Source organism: Cnephaeus nilssonii (assembly GCF_951640355.1).
Source record: "Cnephaeus nilssonii genome assembly, chromosome: 4".
Classification (NCBI taxonomy): domain Eukaryota; kingdom Metazoa; phylum Chordata; class Mammalia; order Chiroptera; family Vespertilionidae; genus Cnephaeus; species Cnephaeus nilssonii.
The window spans coordinates 83292118-83311593 of NC_137075.1; the positions used below are offsets into that span (position 1 = coordinate 83292118).

A 19476-nucleotide genomic window follows, 5' to 3' on the forward strand; every position below is an offset into this window, starting at 1 on the left:
AACTTCCTCTGCAGCTTCCAGTCAGGTCTGTAGGAATCTGCCCAGGACAGGAATCTGGGCCCATCCCATCCCCAGCCAGGCTCCCAGACCAATGGTTGCAATCTGGCCACTCCACTAGGGTCTTAGGGAGAATCGCTATTTTCTTGCCTATGCTACTGAGCAGGGAACTCCTATTTCTCACACTGATAGGGTAGGTACATAGGAATCTTGCTCCCAGAGTGTTTAGGGGTGCTATCTAAAGAGCAGCAGCTATTAAAGGCTGGCCAGTGTGGCTCAGCAGTTGAGTGTCAACCTATGAACCAGGAGGTCAGGGTTCGATTCCAGATTAGGGCACATGTCCAGGTTGCGGGCTTGACCCCCAGTGGGGGGCTGAAGGTGGCGGCTGATCAGTGATTCTCTCTCATCATTGATGTTTCTATCTCTCTCTCCCTTTCCCTTCCTCACCAAAATAAATAAAAATATATATACATACATTTTTTTAAAAAAGAGCAGCAGCTACAACACTGAATACTTCACGTTTGGGTGCAAAATTTAATTCCTTCCACAGGGATGAAATGACACCAGAAATCCAGAAAGCGAGCTACATTAATGGGAATTTCTAGTAGGGGTTCTGCAGCTGGCTGCTCCTGATGAGAATGGTAAGCGCAATCTAGTTCATTAGAAAGAAAAGACTTAGAAGCAGTTTGCCCTCATAGTCACAATATAATGTCAAAGATCCTACTGTTTTCAGTTCTAAGTGTAATGTGCATGAGAAATCAACTGGATGTTTTAAAAATGTAGATTCTAGCTAAGATTTGGAAACATCCCAAGTGCCCATCAGCAGATGAGTGGATAAAAAAGCTGTGGTACATTTACACAATGGAATACTATGCAGCTATAAAAAAGAAAGAACTCTTACCATTTGCAACAGCATAAATGGACATGGAGAGTATTATACTAAGCAAAATAAGCCAGTCAGAGAAAGATAAGTATCACATGATCTCACTCATATGTGGAATCTAATGAACAAAATAAACTGATGAACAAAATAGATCCAGAGACATAGAAGCATGGAACAGACTGTCGAACCTCAGAGGGAAGGTGGGAGAGGATGGGTGAGTGGGAAGAGATCAACCAAAGAACTTGGATACTTATATGCATAACCCATAGACACAGACAATACGGTGGTGAAGGCCTGGGGTGGGGGTGGGGGGCAGGCTAGAAGAGGTCAATGGGGGGAAGGGGGACATATATAATACTTTCAACAATAAAGATTTTTAAATTAATTAATTACTTTTTAAAAATGTAGATTCTCAGGATCCACCCCCAGATAGTCTAATTCAGTGTTTTTCAACCTTGTTCATCTATTGGCACACATAAGCTAATTACTAAAATTCTGTGGCACACCAAAAAATACGTTTTTTGCCTATCTGACAAAAAAAAAGGTATAATTTTGATTGATTTACAAAAAAATTAATAATAGTAATGACCTACCCTTTTTGCTCCAAAGTGAATTTTAAAAAATCAGTTACCTATACTTGTATATAACAGTTTCTGGTACCAAGAATTAACCAATAAGATGCAACTCTATTAATATGATCTATATATTTATAGTTCAAGACAGGGCAGTCACATAGGATGACTATTGTTGTGTTAGCTTTGACAAGCTAAGGGAAAAGAGGTTAGTACCCCTAAATAAGAGTCAGGTATTGCATGTTTTTAAAAATTCTTGTGGCACATTGGTTGAAAATTACTATTCTAATTCAATCTGGGAAGTGAGCTCAGGAATCTGATTTTAACAAACAATCCAAATTAATTGTGATACATGCAATTTTGAAACCACACTTTGAGAAACATGGTTCCATTTGGAATTTTGGGGAGTGGGAATGAGGAGGGGGGCTGAGAAGGTAGGGAAGCCAGGTGGAGAGAAAGAAGATGAAAAGCCAACCAAACTATATGGCACTTTTTACAGCCCCATGTCTATTAACAGAAAGATCTCCAATTCCTTTTAAGATTAGAGTTCCACTCCACCAACAATGCATGAAATGCTTTTTTTTGCTGTCCTCAACACATTCTCTGAAGGGGAAGAAGTTTCTCATTTCTTCTTGAAGAACTGAGGATACTTATATATAACAAGAATGCCTCAATCCTGACTTGCTTTCTGGATTCTGATCTTAATAACAGAGATGCCACTAACTCCACTCCTCCAAAGAAATGACCACCATTACACACCCAAATAAGGTGATGAGTATTTTGAAAGGACTAGCAACAAGTTAAAATGAGTTTAAATCAAAATATACCTACACAAAATAAAAGCAATATTCCCAATCTATCTTCAACCAAGGGTTTGTCATAAAATGCAGTAGAAATAGGGTAGGAGGTGATCCAAGGGTCAGCATGCAAAAGACCCAGCATGAAAAGCAAGAGAACCCGAACATCAGGAAGATATTCTTCACTAGCGTGGTTTCCTAGTCTTTGCACACCCCGCTCAAATATTCAATTGGACTATTTTATTGCTTGAGTGGAGTAAAAAGAACATTGAAAGGAGTACTTGGCCAAGGCTATGGTCTTGAAACAGAAGAGAAACAAGTTGAGGTTGTTTTCAGGTAAAGTATGGGAGTATCCTGTCCAGCAGCACAAGATAAAGCAATCATAAAAGTTCCCAGATCAGGCTCCACAAAGTCCATGATTAAGCAACTCATCTGATGGTGCCAATAAGATTTTCCAAAGCCCACTGGCATGAATTTCCTCCTCATTTCTATCTGAAAGTTTCATAAGACCTGTGAAATGCTTGGAGACAAGGCACTGTTATTCCACATCACAGACATCAGAGCTGGTATCATACAACCAGAGAGGTAAAACCAAGGTCTACAGGAGGAGAAAAAAATCCTCCAGCTTCTGCTTTAGGGCAAGATGACCTATAAGGAATATGGGTTATTTTGTACTTCCCTATAACACAATCCATAGAAAGAGAAATCCTAGAGGCATTAGAGTTAGGTAAAAAGAATGAGTTCAGGAAGTCTCAGCCCATACCAGTTCCATTTAAGTGTGTTCAGGGTCCCAATAATCCCTTAACCATTTCATTTTTTTCTAAGACAGTCCTCCGTTCCAAGACTGAGACACTTTCTAGAGGAAAGCAGAACTGTTGGGCAACCACCCTGAAAAACACATTGTGATCTGTGACTGAACAAACTTCTTTTCCTCAGAACAAGATTCACTGCTAAGCCGCTCTGGCTTGAAATATGTAAGTTCCGTGGACATGGTAAAATTTCTTTCCCTTTTTGAACATCCAGAAATTTAAGTCTGACTGAGGTCAGCAGAGACCTTGACTAAATTGCTGAGGAAGAGATCTTAGATAACCAAATGGCATATCCAGTCCCTCCACAAAGCAAACATGGACAACAGGCATTGGCATGCTTCTAATCACCATCTTCCAGAACAGGGACATGCCCAGAGTTGAAGAACTAGAGTCCAAGTTTTTGCATTTGTCTCAAAGATACCAAAAGCCACGCAGAACTACCCAAAATTTCAAAATGAATGAAAAGGCAGTGCCATAACAGATTGTTCTAGAACACTCATGAATTTTCCACAGAATTAGGGACTCAACAATAGTTAATCAGATGGCCTGGCTTATTCAAAACACCCCCTTTTCCAAGCTACAGAAAATAGAGCAATTTTGTAAGCAGCCAGTAAAATCATCTTAAAATTATTCCTGGTTCTACCTTCTGAAAGATGTTATCAGCCCTGACCTCACAGTGTATAAAACTAGGGAGGGAGAGTTTAATGAACAGTGCTTGGCAGGAGGAAGAGAAAAGCAAGAGGAAGAGAAAAGCAAGAGGAAGAGAAAAGCAAGAGGAAGAGAAAAGCAAGAGGAAGGGGGGGGGGGGGAGAGTGAGATGATGCCAGTTGCTACAGCAACAGTTAACAGTGCAGAAGTGAGTGGGTATATACGCAGGTAAATAGGCAGTCCCTGATGGCAGGAAAAGAAACTGGGGCGAGTGTGCTATTAGGTAGGTTACAAGGCCACGAAACTAGAGAAATGTTAAAGAAGAAAGAAGCAAACTCTGGGAAAAATCCTAAGCAGATGAGGGTCTGAAAACAAAATCGGATTTGGTACATTTTACTAAGATCTCTTACACAAAAACAAGAGAGGAGGGGAACATAAAGGAAAAGGGAGAGAAGGCCAGACTGCTGACTGGTGAGACGTGATTACAGGAAGACAGCCCGTTTCATACAGGAGTCACTCATTGAGAATGTGTCCAAAAACCAAAGTCACCTCCAGTTGGCAGTAATAGAAATGTCTTAAAATAACAGCTTTCAAACTTTTTAGATAGTAATCCTTTGTAATAAGTACATTTTATACTGCATCCCAGTATACCCACACTTATTTAGCACAAATTCATTGAACAATACTTACCACCTACTATATGCAATGCATTGACTTTTTATTCTATACTAGTGACCCGGTGCACGAAATTCATGCACATAAAAGGGGATTAATTAGAGGAAATAATTTAATATTGCTATTTGCTCTTTCTCTATAATAGAAGTGTTAGAGATTAAAGAAAATTAATAAAATGTATATGAAAACCTTCCTCCTGTCAGAGTCTGGGGCTCACCACGGGACCCAGAGTCAAGTCCCTGCCCACCCACATGTACCTCAAAATTGCATGAGACCCAGACCCGGCCGACCCCCGCCCACCCCCTGCATCAGGCTAGATCCAGACCTGGCCAGTCCCACCCTTGTCAAGCCCTGCCGGGCAGGGGGCGTAGCCTGAGGTCCCCCAGCCCAGACTGGGGTGGGGGCATGCCTTGAGGTCCTCTGTCAAGCCCCGCCAGGTGGGGGGGGTGCAGCCTCAGGTCCCCCGGCCCAGCACTGGGAGGGGGGCGCAACCTCAGGTCCCCCATCAAGCCCCACCGGCAGGGGGGTGGAGCCTCAGGTCCCCCGTCAAGCCCTGCTGGGCGGGGGCACAGCCTGAGTTCCCCCAACCCAGCACCGGGGTGCACCTTGAGGTCCCCCATCGAGCCCCACTGGGTGGGGGACATGGCCTGAGGTCCCCTGTCAAGCCCAGCAAGACAGGGGGGTGCAGCCTCAGGTCCCCTGGCCCGGTGCTGGGGCAGAGGGCGTGGCCTGAGGTCCCCTGTCAAGCCCCACTGGGCGAGGGGTGCAGTCTGAGGTCCCCCGGCCTGGTGCCGGGTGGGGGGCGCGGCCTGAGGTCCCCCAGCCTGGCGCTGGGGCGGCGGGGGGAGCAAGCCTGAGGACCCCTAGCCCAGCACCAAGACGGGAAGCGCACCTTGAGGTCCCCTGTCAAGCCCCACAGGTGTGGGGGAGGGCATAGCTTCAGGTCCCTGCTGATTGCTTGTTAAGGCTCCTTATGGGAACTTGGCCTCAGCTGTGGGTGCAGCCATCTTTGTGATGGAGTGATGGTCAATTAGCATATTCCCTCTTTATTAGATAGGATTTTCTATTTAACAAACACTTGTGACACCTAAATTGATTTCATGACCCACTAGATCACTGAAGGAGCTTCCTATTTTTTGTCTCTTTGCTTCCATTCTTGGACCCATGCTTCAGTTTATCCTGAACAAAACAGCCAGAGGGATACTGAACCATATAGTCAGATCACATCATTACTTTGCTGAATATCCTCCAGTGGCTCCCCCATTTCAACCACAGTAAAAATCAAATTCCTTACAATGCCAACAAGGCCTTAGACAATCCCTCCCTATTCTCATCCATTATGTCTCTGACGCCACCTTCCAGAGTTACCTTGTTCTACTTCACACGATGCCTCCCTACTGTTCCTAGAACACATCAGGTATGCTTCTGCTTCAGGACCTTTGCACTTGCAGATCCTGCAGCCCAGGACGTTCTTCCCCAGATATGAGCATAGATCATTTACTTACCTCTGAATTTCTGATACCCTATGCAAAAATGCAACTTCCCCAATACACCTGGTCTCCCTGGCCTGCTTTACTTTTCTCTACTACATGAATCACCATATTGTATGTATTTTATTTTGTTTCTTCTTTGTCTTTTCCCACTGAACTATTAGCTTTTATAACTTTTCCATGTGCATTCCAAGTGATTTAACAGTGCCAGACACATAACAGGCATTCGGTAAATAGCTGTTAAATGCATGATCTAATGAATCATAGGCAGTAGTTTGAAAAACATTGACTTAGAACATTAAGAAAACAAAAACAAAGCAAAATGACCCAGGTTTCACCAAGGTTCATATGTCTGCCCACAAAACCTAATCTTGAGAGGCAAGCAACAGAGCAGCATAAAATCAGAAAAATAGCAGGAAGATCACTGAATCAATGTCCTCTTTCACAGGCAAAGAACTATGGCCCAGAAAGCAAAATGATTTGCCAACGACCACCCAGATCTCTTCATGTAACACTGCTATACATACTTCAAGTGAATTAAATTCATCTGCCTGCTAATTAGCAGTCAATAAAAAGGAAGAGTGTGGTAAACAGGATTATTAATTATATCATGTATGCAATTTTCAGAATAAAAGTTCAAAAGGAAAATTAGTAATCAAATTTTAGGAAGTTACCATGGCTAGTGGGCTCAGGGAATAGAACATCAGCCCTGAAGGGTCACGGGTTTGATTCCAGTAAGGGCACGTACCTCTATTGTAGGCTTGATCTCCAGCCCTGGTCAAGACACGTTAAGGGTAGGCAACTAATCCATGTCTCTCTCTACATTGAAATTCTTTCTCTTTGTCTCTCCCTCTCCCTTTTACTCTCTAAAAATCAATGGAAAAATATCCTTAGGTGAGGATTAACAAAAAAAGTCAAAAGTCAAAGACCCTGGGTCTGAATAAACATAGTAGCAAATTCAACAAGGGCTTCTGAATAACCAGTGTCCATCTTGCAGCATAAGCAAAGTTACTAAATCACCTAAGTATCTGTTAAAAAGTGGCAAATTCACAGGTCCCACCATCCCAGATCAACATTCCATCTCTGGGTCTGTGATCTAGGAAAGAGCTCTTTAACAAGTTCCCCAGGTGATTCTGATGCCCTCTAAAGTGTCAGAATCATCTCGCCGTTGTGGTTCAGTAGCTGAGCGTCAACCTATGAACCAGGTTATGGTTCGATTCCTGGTCAGGGCACATGCCGAGGTTGCAGGCTCAATCCCCTGTGGGGGGCGTGCAGGAGGCAGCAGATGAATGATTCTCTCTTATCATTAATGTTTCCATCTCTCTCTCCCTCTCCATTCCTCTCTGAAATCAATAAAAATATTTAAAAATCTTCTAAAAATACAACCAGTTTTTAAAAAGCGTGAAAATCACTGGGTTAGGATACCAGAAGCCCTGCGCATTTCAGTGGACAAAGTTAATTGTAGAGCTCCACCTTGTGGCCTAGAAGTTAGAAAGCAACTTTACCAGAATCTCTGGTTCCCCCACACAGTTCTAATTGACAGGCTTTCAAAGCCCAAAGAACTCTTACAACCTCCTCTAATGGTTTATTCCTTAGAGGCATTTTTGATCCATGCAATTACACTAAGAATTTAGGTCCAGAAACATTATAGAAAGACTAGAGGCCCGGTGCACAAAATTTGTGCACGGGGAGAGTTGTCCCTCAGCCCAGCCTGCACCCTCTCCTATCTGGGACCCCTTGATTGGGGTTGGGCATTCGGACATCCCTCTCACAATCCAGGACTGCTGGCTCCCAACTGCTCGCCTGCCTGCCTTCCTGATTGCCCCTAACCGCTTCTGCCTGCCAACCTGATCACCCCCTAACCACTCCCCTGCCAGCCTGATTAATGCCTAACTGCTCCCCTGCTAGCCTGTTTGCCCCTAACTGCCCTCCCCTGTAGGCCTGGTCACCCCTAACTGCCCTCCCCTGCAGGCCTGGTCCCCCCCAACTGCTCTCCCCTGCAGGCCTGGGTACCCCCAACTGCCCTTCCCTGTAGGCCCAGTCGCCCCCAACTTCCCTCCTCTGCTGGCCTGGTTACCCCTAACTGCCCTCCCCTGCAGGCTTGATTACCCACAACTGCCCTTCCTTGCAGGCCTGGTCCCTCCCAACTGCCCTCCCCTGTTGGCCATCTTGTGGTGGCCATCTTATGTCCACATGGGGGCAGGATCTTTGACCACATGGGGGAAGCCATATTGTATGTTGGATTGATGGTCAATCTGCATATTACTCTTTTATTTAATAGGAGGATAGAGGCCTGGTGCATGGGTGGCGTCTGGCTGGTTTGCCCTGAAGGGTGTCCCAGATCAGGGAGGGGGTTCCCTTGGGGCGTGGGGCGACCTGGGCCAGGGGCCTATGGTGGTTTGCAGGCCGGCCACGCACCCCCCTCCCCCCCACCCCCACCCCCCCCGCGACCCAAGTGGAGGCCCTGGTATCTGGGATTTTATGTATCTTCTACAATTGAAACTTTGTAGCCTGGAGTGAAGCCAAGCCTCCTGCTTGCTCCGTGATGGCAGCCATTTCTGTTGGGATTTATTTATCTTCTATAATTGAAACTTTGTAGCCTTAAGTGGAGGCCTGGGCAGGCCAGGGTGTGCAGAAAGCTTGGCTTCCTCCGTCGCCAGGGAAACCCAAGCCTCCCTTCTGCTCTCCGTGGCCGCAGCCATCTTGGTTGGGGTTAATTTGCATAATTGCTCCTGATTGGCTGGTGGGTGTGACTGGAGGTTGTAGCGGAATGGTGGTTAATTTGCATATTACTCTTTTATTAGATAGGATAGTTGTGAAAATGTAGACTATTTTGGGATGAGTAAAACACTGTGTATTCATTTCAATATTTATTGAGTATCCATAACATTCTAAGCACTATGCTAGGCACTAGAGATTGAAGATGAATAAAACATGATCCTGTCCTTAAAAATCCACAGAAAAACATTACAAGTAATAGTATAGATTAGGACAAGTGCCTCCTTTCTAAGAAGCAATTATTGGGCACTGGGAAGGAAATCAAGAACATAATCTGGTCTAGCTGGATATAACACATAATCATATTCAAGATAACCAATGATGGCAAAAGCAGTGACTGAGACATGCAACACGAATGCCATAGATCATAAGTGCTTTACAGAGGCTGTAAATAGGGCAATCCCTTCCTGCAGAACAGGGGTGGGGAACATCTGGCCCACAAAATTATTTGATCTGGCCCTGCCAAGGCATTAGGGGTGAGTTAATTAAATGTTTGATCAAATATAGTAGACTAACTTTTAAGTTGATCATTTTGCATAGTCCAAAAATGATGTTATAAATATCCAAATGGCCCTTGTCAGAAAAAAGGTTCCCCACCCCTGCTGTAGAAGTAAAGGAAAGCTTCATTCATTCAACACATACTCTGTGCCAAATTGTGCTAGGTGCTAAGGATCCAGTGGGCAAAGGAAGCTTTATGAGCAGGGAGGTCTGAGCAAAGATGTTTTCCCTGGTGCCTTGATGGGTAACTAGGGCATGAATAGGCAAAGAAAAAAGGAGAAATTCTTCTGTGTGTTTGTATGTGGAGGAGGAATAAGGGGGAAGGGACACTGGCACAAGAGAAGGGGCAGACTGCTTGTTTAAGGAGTTTTATTTTATCCTGTAAAGTAGGACATGATGCAGTCATTCCAAAGGAACATTTTCTTTGAGCATCCCACATAATAGGTTCTGGAGACATGGCCATGAACAAAAATAACGAGAAGCCACTAAAGCTCCTGAGTAGGGTAATGGCAAAAGTGATGTTTAAAGATCTGTGCTATATTCCAGAAGAAAGAGGCAAGTTAAGAAGCCAGGGCAGTAATTACCTTATGGAAAGAGTGATATGGGCCTAAAATGGGACAGGGACTTTAAGAACTGAAAATAGTGGCCAGGCACTGACACAAAGCAAGGCTGGTTATGGGAGAAAGATGAAGGGACAGAAGAGTCAAATGGGACTCCGGGATTTCAGCCAGGTTGATTGATTATAAGAGTGATGGTAACATTAAAAAAAAAATAGTTAAGAAAGGAATACACTTTTAGGAAGAAAAAAAAATTTTATTACAGGTTTCAGTGAGTGAAACACTTGCCTGAGTATTGTGTATGTACACATAGACAGTAAAAAGGAATGAGTGGAAAAAGAGATATACTAGTAGAAAGGAATGGCTAAACCAGAAGACATATTCCTGATTAGAGCTAACCATTCTGACAACTACACACCAATGACCCCCAGCATTTCTCCTGCAGGTTTCTATGATACTGTCTAAATTGCTGGGTCCTCCTGACTTCGCTCTTCTCTCCCTCTTCTGCCCCTTCAAGTTGCTCCCTAAAGAGCAGGTGATTTTGCTATAACTGGAATTGTATGGAAGAAGATAAATACCCACTTGAATATACTAGTGACCTTGGATGCTTCTAAAAAATGTACGCTAAGCCCTAGCTGGTTTGGCTCAAGGGATAGAGCATCGGCCTGCGAACTGAAGAGTCCCAGGTTCGATTCCGTCAAGGGCACACGCCTGGGTTGTGGGCTTGATCCCTGGTGGAGGGCTTGCAGGAGGCCCCCAATCAATGATTCTCTCTCATCATTGATGTTTCTATCTCTCTCTCCCTCTCCTCTCTGAAATCAATAAAAAAATCAATAAAAAATATTTTTTAAAAAATGTACGCTAAGATATAATATAAAGTGCATTAATTCTAAGCATATAGCTTAATAAATTTTTACATAAATATACACTCATGAAACTACCACAGATATAGAACCAGAGAAGTTTCTCTTATGCCTTCCTAATACTCTACCCAGAGGTAACCCTATTCTGAGTTCCATAACCTGTCTATCCTTAACAGCACACACATGGAATCACATGCTCTTTTGTATCTGACCTTTCATTCAACATTAGGCTATGAGAATCATCCATGTTAATGTATGTTTCTATTCATTCTTTTTCATGTCTGTGTCATAGTCTGTTGTATGGTTCTTCTGCAGTTTACCTATCCATTTCTTCTTTGATGAACATTTGGGTTCTATACCTAAGAGTAGACTAAGATTGCATAGAGTCATGTGTAGCCTTAGTCAATATTGACAAACTAGTGACCCGGTGCATGAAATTCGTGCACATTAAAAGGGAATTAATTAGAGGAAATATTTTAATATTGCTATTTGCCCTTTCTCTGTAATAGAAGTGTCAGAGATGAGAGAAAATTAGTAAAATGTATATGAAAATCTTCCTCCTATCAGAGTCTGGGGTGCACCACAGGAACCAGAGTCAAGTCCCCACCCACCCACATGCGCCTCGAAATCGTGCGAGACCCAGCCCCGGCCGACCCCACCCCCATCAAGCCCCGCTGGGTGTGGGGCATGGCCTCAGGTCGCCTGGCCCAGCTCCAGGGCGGAGGGTGCAGCCTGAAGTCCCGTTAAGCCCCACCAGGCAGGAGGCACAGCCTGAGGTCCCCTGCCCTGGCCCAGTGCCACACAGCCTCAGGTCCCTGCTGATTGCTCATTAAGGCTCATTACGGGAACTCGGCCTCCGCTGTGGGTGCAGCCATCTTGTGTTACAGAATCCCTGCCTCTGCTGTGGGCGCAGCCATCTTGACCATTACAGTGTGATGGGCAATTTGCGTATTCCCTCTTTATTAGATAGGATATTTCCCCAAGTGATTGTACCGATTTACACTCACCTAAAATGCATGAAAGTTTCAGTTGCTCTATTCCCTTGGCAACAATTGGTGCTTTCAGTTTCTAATTTTAACCATTCAGGGTGTATAGTAATAATTCATTGTGGTTTTAATTTGCACTTCTCTCATCCTATATAATAAAAGCCTAATATGCTAAGTGTATGGTCATCCATTCAACCAATCAAAGCTTGATATGCTAATGATATGCTAAGGTTGCTCAACCGCTCATTATGATGTGCACTGACCACCAGGGGGCAGTCGACCAGTCGCTAAGACATGCACTGACCACCAGAGGGAAAGATGCTCCAACTGGTAGGTTATCTTGCTGCTGGGGTCCGGTCGATCGGGACTGAGCGAGATGGGGCTGGACACGCCCTGGAGCCCTCCCTCGGTCCCTCCCCAGCTGGCCAACCTCCCACATCCCTCCCTGGCCCCAATTGTGCACCGGTGGGGTCCCTCAGCCTGACCTGCACCCTCTCCCAATCCGGGACCCCTTGGGGGATGTCAGAGAGCCAGTTTCAACCAGATCCCGCAGGCTAGGCCGAGGGACCCCACGGGTGCATGAATTCGTGCACTGGGCCTCTAGTAGAGTAATGAAACTGAGTTCCTTTCAAGTGCTTATTTGCTATTTGGATATCTTTTGTGAGGGGCCTATTCAACATTTCTACTAATTTAAAAATTTTAGTTTTGTGTATTTTACTTACTGATTTGTATTTCTTTATATATTATGGATATGAATTTTTGCTCAATACATATATTTTGAATATTTCCCCCCAGATTATGGCTTGTTCTTTAGCTCATCTTTTCATGTAATGATATCTTTGATGAACAGAAGTTCTTAATTTGAATGAAATCCAATTTATTAATTTTTCCCCATTACTTTTTTGGGGGGGATTCTGTTTACAAAAATTTAAGAAATCTTTGTCTAACCTAATGGCCTTGCATTCTGAGAGGAAGGTCATTCTTAAAGTTTCAGCAAACACCAGAGCATGAGTGCGTTTTCCAGCCTTTCAAGTTACAACCTGGGCTCTATTTTACATGGAATAGTATGAGCAACCTCGAGTGCAACGTGGCAGAGATTGTCTGGCTTGTTCAGAAGGCAAGGAGTTACACTTAATTTGGTCTCTACACAAGTAGGATTGACACAGGTCCTGCAGGACAGACATTCAATTAACCTGAGGCCTCCAAAGCCAGGCCAGGTCCTAAGAGCAACTTCTTTCTGATAGTAGGAACTGACACTCATTGCCCATTTTCAGATGTGTCATTCATACATATAAAAGCATCATCTCATGAGTTAAGTCTTTACAGGAATTCTTGGCTTGCCCTAGTTTTATTATTGAGTGGGAAAGAAACACTCTCTTTATTATTCTTGTCAAAGCAAGACACTGTTACCTGTCACAGAACTAATAGTTCCTGACAAAAACTGGCAGGAACTAAAGATATGAGAAGGAAGAGAGATAGTCAGTGAGCAAACAGCTAAAACAGGCAATGAAAAGGGTGAGACAAGGAGAGTAACAGGGGGAAAACGTCACTTTTCCTGAACACTCTAGATGTTAGAGAATCTCAGTTCTGAAAACTGTTCAGAGGCCACTGCAACAGCCCAAGCAAGATATAATTGGGATGTGGGCAGTGACAAAGAAGAAGACAGTTATAAAAAGACATCAGCAAAAATAATTCAAATGAAGTGAAATCTTTCCAAACATGCAATGTATACTTGTACATGTGAAGTTTTCTCTCTTATCCAGTCACTTACACTCAAAGTCCCCTGCCCCCCGCCACCCGCCATGGCCTACTCATTAATCACTAAAATTGCTAAAGCAGACCTTTGCCAGGCAAGTAATGTAAATGAGAAAAACATACTTGGATTCAGACATCAAGAAGTGGTGAGACCCATAACACATCTTAAAGGTTTAAAGAGGAATTCATGACTCAGCTTCAGCAGACTGCTGTCACGTGAGAATAAAGATCCAACGGTACCACATCTTTTGACTTTTTCAAGAGATGTTAGAAATCGTGATTTTTCTGTGTAACTTTCCAAACACTATTACATCATGGTGGCCAAACAAAATATTTCTGTGGGTTGACTCTGGCCTACAGGACAATCAGTTTACAATCTCTGTTCTAAAGCTCTGCAGCAAAATTAATAGCATGTGCAGGTTTCCAGGGTTAGAAGAGCAAGAAACTGGGAAAGCCAGCATGCAGACAGGGACTGGGCCAGGAGACAGTAAAAAGAAATTTAACTTTTAGAGGTAGAAAGTCTAAAGGACTTAGAGTTGGACCAACTTCAGAGTTGAACCGGTCTGTATTAAAAAACCTAAGAGGAATTCTTACTAAGTTCTATTGCAAGGATGTCCAGATTAAAAAACAAAACAAAATTAGAATGTACAGGGACCCTAACTGATTAAAAAAGGGTGGGAATATGCCGAAACCGGTTTGGCTCAGTGGATAGAGCGTCGGCCTGCGGACTGAAAGGTCTCAGGTTCGATTCCGGTCAAAGGCATGTACCTTGGTTGCGGGCAATCCCCAGTAGGGGGTGTGCAAGAGGCAGCTGATAGATGTTTCTCTCTCATCGATGTTTCTAACTCTCTATCCCTCTCTCTTCCTCTCTGTAAAGAATCAATAAAATATATATTTTAAAAAAAAAAAAAAGGGTGGGAATATGATACACACACACACACACACACACACACACATTATTTTACCTCTCTGTGTCTTTATTTTCTTATCATTAAAATAGGAATAAATATATATTGTGACACATTTATGCATTTCAGTTCTCTATTATATGTTTTGAAACTTTATTTTCTATTTTTTCATATTACTCCATATATATTTTTTTTAAACAATTTTTAGTGATTTCTTCCTCAGTACTTCAACTGTCCTTTCGTTCTTTTATTTTTCTCTTTCATGGATGCCATGTTCTTTGGAAGCTTGTTTAGACTAAGTTAATGGCCTTTTAGGCTTCCTCCATGTGAATAGTTCACTTTTCGAATGATAAGAATATTATGTCACGGGGGTGGGGGATGGGGGGTGACAGGGGGATACCAGGATTTTAGAGATGCTTAGGTGGGGCATGGCTAAAAAAAGGTTGGGAACCACTGCCCTAAACTATGAAGCTCTTCAGCCTTGCTGGGCTAGATCTGTACAATGAGGAAGTCAGATCAAATGATAACTAAACTCCCTTCTAGAGCTGACATTTTTATTCTACCAGGAAACCCTCTAATTAGATTATTTCAAAGCAATCGTAACAAAAACATAACCCTGCTCATACTTCTATGGTTTACCAAGCTAAGGTAGAGAAGTACAGCTTAGGCTTGGGGTAGGTCAGAAAAACCATTCCAGTATGGAATAATCTGTAGATTAAGCCGGGGGAGGAGGGTGGTGGTGGAAGGGGCGGAATAGTGTTTGGTGTGAGGCCTCCTTATTGATCCTTGGTGATTACATTTGTTTCCAGGAGGCCTCCCATGTAGGCCCAGAATTTATTCACATGCCCAACCTTTTACAAGCTAGAAATCATTTATTAGCCTGCTAAGGAACCACAATAAGCTCAAATCTAGAATCTTTAGAACACCAGTGACTTTTATCCTCTTGGAGGTCAAGGGTCTCTATGAGAACCTAGTAAATTCTCTTTCCCCGTCCTTGGGGGGGTGGGGGTGGGAATGTCATGTGTACTCATTCAGATACACAAGCACACACATTTTACCTGAATTATGAGGGGTTCACAAATTCCCTAAAATCTTTCCCTAGACATTTTTTTCTCTTTACACTCTTCACCTGAGGATATGCTTGGAGGGAGGGAGGGAGGAAGAGAGAGAGAGAGCTGGTTTCCTCCTATATATGCCAGGACCGAGGATCAAACCTGCAACCTAGGCATGTGCCCTGACCAGGAACCGAACCTGCAACCCTCTGGTGTACAGGATGACACTCCAACCAACAGAGCCACCAGGCCAGGGCAAACATCTTTCCCTAGACTTTAAGAATCCCTGAAATAGCCCTAGCCTGTTTGGCTCAGTGAACAGAGCGTCGATCTGAGGACTAAAGGGTCCCAGGTTCGATTCCGGTCAAGGGCACATGCCCAGGTTGCGGGCTCAATCCCCAGTGGGGAGCATGCAGGAGGCAGCCAATCAATGATTCTCTCTCATCATTGATGTTCCTATCTCTCTCTCCCTCTTCCTTCCTCTCTGAAATTAATAAAAATATATTAAAAAAAAAAAAAAAAAAAAAAAGAATCCCTGAAATAGACCTATCCGGTTCCAGCTTATCCTCCCAGGGGATTCAGAATTGCCCCAAGATCTGGGTTGGACTTTTGAGGTAGCTTTGTTTACTAGGAGACAAAACATGTATTGCAACTCAACATAATGATCCTGCATGGAAAAGACAAAAGGCCTTTCTTCTTCCCCCAACACCAACAAGTACTGAGAGAATTCCAACGGAGAAGATCTGTAATTTAATCCCAAAATACCAGTGGATGAAGAACAGAACCCCAAGAGTATTTCATGCCCCTTTTCTGCTTCATACCCATAAAATCACACAGAATCTCAGAAGAGTTTAAAGAAACAGGTAAAAACATCCCAGTCCTCAGAGCACTGTGCTCCTCTGTTTGTAAGAAAGGAATCTATCAAGATTGCTAATTCGGCCCTGGCTGGTTTGGCTCAGTGGATAGAGCGCCGGCCTGCAGACTCAAGGGTCCCGGGTTCGATTCCGGTCAAGGGCATGTGCTTTGGTTGCAGGCATATCCCCGGTGGGGGGTGTGCAGGAGGCAACTGATCGATGACTCTCTCTCATCGATGTTTCTAACTCTCTGTCCCTCTCCCTTCCTCTCTGTGAAGAATCAATAAAATATATTTAAAAAAGAAAAAAAAAGATTGCTAATTTGCCTTATTAGATAACTTTTCTCCCATATGGGCTTTGAAAACTATAGGTAACAAAGAAACCATATAACCTCACCCATTACTGAAGAAACAATCAAAACAAGATAATATTCCCACCACCACCACCACCCCGCCCCTGGCCATAGACTAGCAACAGTTTAAGTGTTGATGAGAGTCTAGAGAAACATGTGGTCTTACGCACAGTTGGTGGCCTTATAAACCAGTAGAGTCTTTGGTGATGGTGGGACAATTTGACAATTTCATGAACAACGTTAGAAACACACACCCTTTGATACAGCTACTCCCTATAGATATTTCTGCAAAAGTAGGCCAAGTAGATGTGCAAGAGGTGCAATGCAGCAATGTCTATAACAAAAAGCCCTGATTGTTGGGTTTATCATATAAATGGAATATCATGTAGCCATTAAAAGAATGCACTAGGTCTGTAAGTGCTGATAAAAGTAAAGCTTCAATATATATTATTAATTGGGGGGGGGGAGGGGGAGTTGAGAAGAGTGGGCATTATTACATGATTCCTTTAGTCTACAGTTTTTAAAGGACACACATACATGCCAGTATATGAAGTAAATTATGTTCCAGAAAGATACATAAGAAACGATTCACTGTGGTTCCCTTTGGAGAGAGTGACTTCAGACCAGGATGTACAAACATTGAAAACATGTAAGTAAACAAGATAAAAAAGCAAAAGCTCTCAGGCATCTGGGGAAAACTGGGCTGAAGATAGAAGGCAGCACTGAAGGACGTTCTCACTACTGCATCATTTATTTGCCTAAAATTGATCTTCCCAGAGTCCAGACTCCTCCTCAGCAAGGGGTGTGATTTCTCACACTGCCAGTCCCTTGGGAACATGGCTCCCTGACTGCAGAGATATTAGGTCACATTAGGAGATGTCCAACTGAGACCAACTGCCAAACAGGTTCTCACAACCTTTGTTGGCTGATCACATTACCTGAGACTTGAAGTGGAGAAAGAGGCTCACCTCTGAGGTTTTCGAATATCCCAGAGTCCCACTCCTTCCTTTGAATTAGCTGTGGCCAACAACCTGGGCTCCACAGGGTTAAACATGACACTGTGAAAGGCTGATGGATAGTTTGCCAGGCAAAAAGGCTCTGTGAAGAAAGAAACTACTATCAGTCCATTTCAGGCACCTTTGGGCCAGGGGCAGGAAGACAACCAGGAACGTGAATGCGAGGAAGAGCACACCCTTTAATAACCACACCAACGGGCCAGAACCCCAACTTGGTCACCCTTACTCACAAGGTTCCCATAAGTCCTAGCACACACTTTCTGCACATAGAAAAAGCAACTTAAATACATATAAACAAACTTTAAGCTATAATATTCAAAAATACATATAGTACCTATTCAGATTCTGTGATACAACAGGAATGGTCACTGTAAATTGTAAGTAAGCTGCATTACAATAAATTAAACTGAATTCCACATGAGCTGAAAAAATTCACAACCAATTAACTGGTAGGATTATTATACCCTAATTCAAATTTATGAGTTTTAAAAATTAAAAGTTTTTCCTGGCTGGAGTGGCTCAGTTCGTTGAGCATCGTCCCATGCACTGAAAGATCATTGGTACGATTCCCAGTCAGGGCACATGCCCAGGCTGCAGGTTCGGTCCCCAGTCCCCGGGGTGCATGTGGGAGGCAACTGATCAGTGTTTCTCTGCCTCTCTCTCTCTCTCTAAAAATCAATAAGAACATTTTTTTAAAGTTTTAAAACTATAAAAAAATTTAGTGAAGTCACTGTAAAACAATGAGAAAAACAAAGACAATAGTACAGTTTTCCCTCCTGATCAACTTCACCTAGAAATCATGCAGCCCTCTGCATATATTAGCTGGCTCCAAGTGAGGAAGGAATTACTTGCTACCTAGGAAGATATACTCTTGTGGGAGTTGTTTAGAAGCAATAGAAAGCATTCCCGTCTGTAATTTCCATATGTGACACTTCACAGGGATGGGGGTTGGGGGTGGGGGATTCAGTCATCTCAGCCAGCAGGTGTCTCAGACAAAGATAAATTTCACCTACCAAGCTGCTGCTTGCAGCTACCTTACCTGCCTGACCCTAAGAACAAGCTTCAGCCGGAACCGGTTTGGCTCAGTGGATAGAGCGTCGGCCTGCGGACTCAAGGGTCCCAGGTTTGATTCCGGTCAAGGGCATGTACCTTGGTTGCGGGCACATCCCCAGTAGGGGGTGTGCAGGAGGCAGCTGATCAATGTTTCTCTCTCATCGATGTTTCTGACTCTCTATCCCTCTCTCTTCCTCTCTGTGGGGGGTCAATAAAATATATTTTAAAAAAAAAGAACAAGCTTCAATAATGGGCATTTAACATTCCCAGCATGTTAAATGCTCAGAATATAGAATAATAAAAATACCCAGATCCTGTCAGACAAGGCATGCAGGAAAGTAACTCTATGTACACAGGTGTAATCATGACAAAGCTGCACCAAGAGTGGGGTAGGGATGGCACTGGAGGAAAGAACCTTTGAAGACAGGCACAGAGAGAGAAATCTCTCTGCAGGAAATGAGCTGAAAAGATGCATCCCCGAAGAACTTTGGAGAACTTCAACATTCATGTCTTCATTTTATACTCCAGAGACTCAAAGAAAACATTTGGAGGAGGAACTCACCCAGATAATCCCCTGTAAACAGTGTATGTGACATCATTTGAAGTTCTTATATACAGTGAAGGTGAGGTTCTGTGGTTCTTTCAGCAAAATAACAAGCCCCTGAAATTAGGATTCAAGAAAGTGCCTAGTAACCCCTTCTCTGTAAATAACGAAGAGTGTGTGCATGCCAGAGCCACACATAGAGCTGGCCCGTGCTTGCTAAGTTCCACAATGAAGCACCACATCTTCTGTTCCTTGTGGCCACTAAACACCAAGATACTGCAGTGTTTACTATGGGTACAAGGGTTTGTGGTTGGAAAGAACTGGCAAGGGGCTTCACTTCTGACTACTTAGGGGTAAGGTGGAACCTCAGAAACACATATCTATTCCCC

The 19476-nt window shown here is 43.5% G+C and overlaps 1 protein-coding gene across 4 annotated transcripts in view; it reads right to left on the bottom strand.

Annotated features, from left to right (window-relative positions):
* Nucleotides 1-19476, bottom strand: part of DCAF5 (DDB1 and CUL4 associated factor 5) — a 108587-nt gene that overhangs the window by 52445 nt on the left and 36666 nt on the right. For all 4 annotated transcript variants that reach the window (XM_079767506.1, XM_079767505.1, XM_079767504.1 and 1 more), the window contains exon 5: nucleotides 17443-17572. In XM_079767506.1, coding sequence (XP_079623632.1) covers nucleotides 17443-17572 — 130 coding nt within the window. The remainder of the gene's footprint in view (nucleotides 1-17442; nucleotides 17573-19476) is intronic.